At 42.3% G+C, this 6,647-nt stretch overlaps 1 protein-coding gene across 3 annotated transcripts in view; it reads right to left on the bottom strand.

Annotated features, from left to right (window-relative positions):
* Nucleotides 1-279: 279 nt before the first annotated feature.
* The window catches only part of LOC100746615 (protein kinase C, brain isozyme), a 24,298-nt gene continuing 17,930 nt past the window's right edge, over nt 280-6,647 (bottom strand). For all 3 annotated transcript variants that reach the window (XM_003489660.3, XM_012385888.2, XM_012385889.3), the window contains 9 exons: nt 6,131-6,259; nt 3,957-4,110; nt 3,588-3,816; nt 3,327-3,458; nt 2,957-3,222; nt 2,668-2,869; nt 2,348-2,536; nt 2,137-2,277; nt 280-2,066 (listed from right to left, as the gene is read on the bottom strand). In XM_003489660.3, coding sequence (XP_003489708.1) covers nt 1,914-2,066; nt 2,137-2,277; nt 2,348-2,536; nt 2,668-2,869; nt 2,957-3,222; nt 3,327-3,458; nt 3,588-3,816; nt 3,957-4,110; nt 6,131-6,259 — 1,595 coding nt within the window. In that variant the 3' untranslated portion in view covers nt 280-1,913. The remainder of the gene's footprint in view (nt 2,067-2,136; nt 2,278-2,347; nt 2,537-2,667; nt 2,870-2,956; nt 3,223-3,326; nt 3,459-3,587; nt 3,817-3,956; nt 4,111-6,130; nt 6,260-6,647) is intronic.

The following is a 6,647-nucleotide window of genomic DNA, read 5'->3' as shown; positions in this document are numbered from 1 at the left end:
AAAAAAAAAAAAAAAAAAAAAAAAAAAAAAAGGGATGTCCGTTCGAGTTAACGAGTCAGTCAACTCAACTGTGTATGTGTGTTGACGCGCGTGTGCGCGCATGCATATGTGTGTGTATATCTATCTATCTACGACAATTACGCGCAGTTAATCGACAAGTAATAATTAATCCTACTATCGAGCGTCGGCGTGTTAACCGACCGAGAAAGAGAAATCGAGGAGGAGAACGTTTCACGAGCTCGAACGATTCTCAGCGAATTCTTGCGTTTCTTCCTGTTGCACGCGACGTTGTACGCGAGATGCTCGTCCGATCCTTTTACGTCGGATCGTTCTCGTCCTCGATGACGCGAGCCGAAACAAGTTCGATAGAAAAGGCGTATATCACTGGAGCGAGGATTTCAGGCACGAGAAGAGTTTCATCAGGGAATACCGAGGCGTTGCTCGTTTTACGATCTCGAGCAAAGTCGAAATCGACGAACGAAAGGAAGCAGAGGTGACGAGGTGTGTGTGCTGTCGAGAACAGATGTTCATTGTCTAGAACGGTCTATTCACGTGGCGAACACGTTGCTCGAGGTGCAGAGCCGTTCTTTCGACCAACGACAACGTTCAACGAGCGGTGAACGTTGAAACGGGAGCAAACATCTGACGGACGTTGGTTATAAACTAGACAAGAAGAACGTCCGATCGAACAGGCAAAACAACCGTGTACTCTTGGCGATCGTTAAACGCATCGTCGATCTTTTAGCAGGTCCAACCATGTGTTGTATATGTAACTCGTGTAACAACATCACCGACATTCACCGCCTACCCTCGCGTGGTATGAAATTAGTTTTACGATCGTAAGTCTTATTACCGATATGGTGGTCATCGAGCACGTTCCTGGGAACGAATTAATAGAATTCGTAAGAAAACACGCGTCAGGTTCGTGCTCCGACGATATATAATTCGTTAACAGTAGGAAACAAGAATGATTGTATCGCGTAATAATTCTGTTTCGGCACATGTGTATAAATTGTAAGCATGTACCTGTGTATACGTGTGTTAGAGTGTAAACGAGTGCAGATATACGAAAGGAGAATATGAATCGAATATTTATAACGCTAGGAAATCTCAATTTCAATGGGAGATAAAACCGGTGCATGAGAACATTCGAATACTATGCGTAGACGTACTTTAACTACTTGTAAAGATCATAGAGACGAAAAATTGTATCTAACGTTAACGAAACGCGGATGGAAATTTAATACGTATAACGTTAACAATTTCAGACTATTTTTATAAGATTATCTATATAATAATAACCGTGATAATATGACAGTAAGAATATAATTCGTTTGTTCGGTATGCATCGTTTATATATAAATGCGCGTGTATTTCTGTGTTTCTGTGTTATGTGTATTCCGGAAGGCAACGGTAGAACATACCGAAGTAAACGTATAACGATAACGTACAGAGGAGAGGGAAACGGGGGAGAGAAGAACGAGTATCGTAATTAGGAAATATCCTCGATTATCGATAAAAGCGCAAGAGGAAGCACGATGTTTCCTCGGAGAATGATCGTAGTTTATTTTCCTTCTTTTTCTTACGATCTCAGATTCGTTCGACGAATCCGTTATTCACGCCGGTCCTGTCGTTTTTCACGATACTAGCGCGATACGAGCGACCAGACGTCTCAGACTACCCCGATCTTTATTTCAAAGATACAAGATGAAAAGTTTCGGGTTGCATTTGCAACGGAGAATGATCGAAAAGAGAAAGTGATTGGACGCGAGGAAAAGGACGGAAGGGAGAGAGACATAGAGAGAAATAGGGAGAAATGACGGTGAAAGCCCTGAGTAGCAAAGAGTCGGAAGATGAACGTCGAAGGAAATGGAGAGATTAAAACTATCCAGTGACTTAAATATTCTATCGATTTAAACGTGTTGCACGAATTCTGGATTGAGAAACGAGAAACCCATAAACTCCGTTTGATCCAGGTTCATCATAAATAATTTGTCCGTGGGCGTTAAATCTGTCTTCTCCGAGGTGAACTGTTTATCGAAGTTGCTCACGTCCTTGCGATGTTTCTACGGGCAAACGTTTACGCGTTATTTATCTTTCATACCGTTCGCCTTCGCGTGTACGCGACATACTCACGATTTTTGGTTTGAACGGCGGTTGCACCTCCCGATTTTCTATCCTCTCCCAATCGATTCGTCGGAAGAACGCGTGGCTGCGGACGTCTTCCTCTCCGCGTAATCCGCAACCGAGTCTCTTCACCGGGTTCTTGGTGAGGAACTGAAAAACCAAGGTCGAGATCAGATAATTTAATCGCGGTTAAACCACAAAATCGTCGGCCGACGCTTACCGCTTTACAAATTTCTCTGGCTTCCTTCGATAAGCTTTTCGGGTAGCTAACGTTATGCTCCGTGATCGCGGCGAACAGTTCCTCTTCGTCTTCTCCGTCGAACGGCGGTTGACCAACCAACATTTCGTACAACAGTACGCCGTATGCCCACCAATCGACCGACTTTCCGTATGGTTGATACAATATAATCTGCAATAAACGAGCAAACGAATCGATACGAGTCGCGAATCCTCGTATACATGCGATGTACGTATAGTATGTATATATAGTATGCTGTATATGTTGCGACAGCTTCGGTGAGGAAGAAGCGTAACACTAACTTCCGGTGCGATGTAATCGGGTGTTCCGCAGAACGTCTTGGTAGTCTTGTCTCCGTTGATACCTTCTTTGCACATTCCAAAGTCCGCGATCTTGATATGGCCGTCTTGATCCAGTAGAACGTTGTCCAGCTTCAGATCTCGATACACGATACCTCGGCCATGAAGAAAGAAGAGACCGATCGCTATTTCCGACGAGTAGAATCTACGAACGACGAGAGTATGGTCGTTAACGCGAATGATAGCTAGGCACGTGAATAGCGCGCGATTCTCTTCGACGATCGAGACTTACACTGCGACGGGCTCTTTGAACTTGCCACACTGCTGTATCTGGTACATCAAGTCGCCACCGTTTACGTATTCCATCACGAAATACAGTCGATCCATGGTTTGGAAGCAAGAGTGTAGTTGCACCAAAAACGGCGGTTTACTTGACAACGCCAACACGCGTTTTTCCACCATAGTACATTCTACGTCGTCGTCCTGTATTATGATGTCTTTCTTCAGGATCTTGATGGCGTATAGTTCGTCGGTTCCTTTCCTTTCCGCCAACATCACCTTAAACACGACCCCCGTAATGTACATGACGCGATGCAAACGTACGCGCATTTTATTAATCATTATTTGTTTAAATATCTATGTATATGGAACGAACGACTGACTTTTCCGAAGCTGCCTTTGCCGAGCACCATCAGGAAGTGGAAATCGCTCGCCCTTATTAAGTCGCTCTTGCCCATGTTGTGTGGCACTTCCTTGTCCTGAGTCGTCGTCGTTTTCCTCGTTACCGAAGTTTTCTACGGGATAAGAAAAAATCAGGATGATCGTTTATTATCGGAACGTGTCGCTTCGTTGTTTTTCTCTTTTTTTTTTTTTTTTTCGCAAAAATGCCTCGTCGTCGCGGCATTGCCCAGCAAGAAACATACTCGCACTTTCATCTTCAACTCGGCCAGATCCACACCCTCTTCCGGCACAGGTACATTGTAGTATTCTCCTTCCTCTTGCGTGAGAAGTTTGAACCATCCGCTGGCAGGCGCTTTGATAAGCTCCGATATGCCGAACGACAGCGAACCCATGAAATCGTTCCTCGACGTCCGATCCCAATCCCAAACTTCGATCAAAAGTCGTCTGTCTTTGTCCTCCGGTTTCAGATCGCTAAAAATCGAATCGATCGTTCTTTAGCCTGCGTTTTTACTTCTATTCGCGTGCAATACCATACATCCTCTTCGCGTCGAGATCAAAAGCCATATCTCTCGAAATCGTTTCGAGAAGAAACGAATTTTACCGTCACTTACAAAATGATCGTCTCGTTCCACTCGGGATTCAACGAGGACTTGATCGTTTTCGTTTTCTTCTTCACGTTGTCCGAATCCGGGATCAACTTCAGCTTCACGTAGGGATCCGACAAACCGTTTGGATCCATCGGAATCAGATTTCGTCCTTGTTTCACTGTAATCGCAGTCAAAATTTACGATAATTTTCCTCGTGTTCGGTACATTCCTTGGTTCGGTATTCGCTCTCGCTTTCAACCGTCCTACGCGACTGTTCCGTTCTACGAGCAACGGAGAAAGGGTAGAATTTCATTTACGATAATCAACGACCGTTTAATATCACGGCCTTGAGACGAAAGAAGCTTAATTTGACCGGTAATAATCATCTAATAATAAAGATGTTGCGTTGGTCGCGTCGCGCCGCTCCGGGGCCCTATTTCACCTCTTGCAGAGCCAGTCGTTTGACGAAAGAATCGATAAATCGATTACAAGGGTATTTTTAATGGTAATTATCGCAGGATGCTGTAAAAAGACTAAATCCATTTTATACGCGAACCGTGCTACACAGCTGTGGCGTTCAAGTTGCAAATCTATGTACGTGCATCGAACAAAGACGATTGTCGCGCGTAATACGCACACCAGCGATAGTCGCTCTTTGGCATTCGATGCAACGGTCGGTCCATTGCGCAATCCGCGATGGTTGGTCGCGGTTTTTGAAAAATATATTTTCTATCTTTAAAGGGGTGTTCTGAAGTAGAATGTTCTAAAACAGCGTCTTCTCGTGATTTTTTTTTCTTTTTTAGAAGGGAAAGAAAGGAACGAAGTTGTTGAATTTTGAGATACGGTTTTACATACAGGATGGTTGGTAATTGGTGGTACGAGCGGAAAGGGGATGATTCTACGCGAAAAAAGAAGTCGAAAATATGGAATAAACATTTTTCGTTCGAGGCTTTGTTTTCGAGAAAATCGACTTTGAATTTTGGCTCGGTACGCGTGCACTTTATCGCGTCTCGTTATAACGGATCTCACTGTAGATCGTTGTCTCGATGGAAAAATTAAAAAAAAAAATTAAAAAAATATTTTCATTTTATATTTTCGACTTCTTTCCGCCTGTACCACCAGTTACCAACCATCCTGTATATTCAACGAATACAACAAAATTTTTTTAAAGTAGAAAAGAAAATTATAACAGATTTCTAAGCCTATTTCACGGGCTGTAGTCTTCAATCGGCGTGAAAGATCCTCCTCTTAATTCTTGACTGAAAGAAAAAATCAAAAAAGGATTAAATTGTTGTATATTTTTCTTCCGGGTGAACTGGAAGAGTTCGTCAAAAGGTTTATTTAAATAATTCTTATAGTATCTTAGTTTATTTTTTTTAAAAGCATTTTTTTTAAACCCTCCAAAATTTTTAACTTCACAATTTTTTCTGCCATTGTTTAGTTTACCCAGAAGAAAAATATACAGGGTGGTTGGTAACTGAAAGAAGAAATGGGGTGATTCTACGCGAAAAAAGAAGTCGAAAATATGGAATACAAATTTTTCGTTCGAGGCTTTGTTTTCGAGAAAATCGACTTTGAATTTTGGCTCGGTACGCGTGCACTTTATCGCGTCTCGTTATAACGGATCTCACTGTAGATCGCTGTTTCGATGGAAAAATTAAAAAAGAAAATTTTTATTCTATATTTTCGACTTCTTTTTTCGCCTAGAATCACCTTCTTTCCGTTTGTACCACCAGTTACCAACCACCTTGTATAATAATTTGATCCTCTTTTTGGTTTTTTCTTTCAGTCAAGAATTACGAGATGGATCTTTCATTTCGATCGAAAACCACGGCCCATGAAATAGGCTTAGAAATCTGTTATAATTTTCTTTTTTGCTTTAAAAAAATTTTTTTTCTATTCGTTAAATGTATATAAAAAAATAGCTCAAAATTCGATAATTTCGTTTCTTTCGTTCCCTTCTAAAAAAAAATCACAAAAAGACGCCGTTTTAAAACGTTCTAATTCAGGATGCCCTCTTAAACTAGAGACAACTTCCGTTCCGGCTGTAGAAAATATAATTATAAAATACGAAAGTTACACGGCACGTTACACGTTCGCAAATCCTTTCTCTTTTCTTCTCCGTTGTTCTCTCGTACAACGAAGAGGGGAATCGTCGTAGGGAAAATCGAGAGCCGCAAAGCGGTAGGTAAACGTACCTTCCACGGTGAGCTTGTTTCCGGAACATGAGATGTGCAACAACATACGACCACGTCTCTCGGTGTGATCGCATCCGCAAAGATTCGGCACGCTCTCCTCGCATCTCTTGTGTACGTTCATGTCGCATGCTACGTTATTAGATCATGATCGATTATAATCGTTGTCCGTTACTCGCTGGCACGTTTACGTTGCAGCCAGACCGGTAATCTCGTATATTTTCTGTTTTTTTTTTTTCTTTTCTTTTTCGTATTACTCATTTACTTCTTTTCTTTCGTACGGTTTCTCGGCATATTTTGTCTGAAAGTCTTGGTTCGAGCAGCAGGATGCAGAATAGGGGGCGCGGTTCATTACGCGTTTCATTAGCCATCGAAACTGCAGCTGTCGACCGTCTCTCCTTCTCTCTGTCTTTTTCGTTCGTTCATTTTTCTCAACTGTCTTATCGTTTACGCTACTCGAACGCTACACGCGATCGAAGCTGGCTCGGTCCGTTCTTCTCGTTTTTCCTCGATGGAAAAA

This window comes from Bombus impatiens, unplaced genomic scaffold (genome assembly GCF_000188095.3).
Source record: "Bombus impatiens unplaced genomic scaffold, BIMP_2.2 scf_0361, whole genome shotgun sequence".
NCBI lineage: Eukaryota > Metazoa > Arthropoda > Insecta > Hymenoptera > Apidae > Bombus > Bombus impatiens.
The sequence above is the reverse complement of the archived record's forward strand: the minus strand, read 5'-3'. Positions and strand labels throughout refer to the sequence as shown.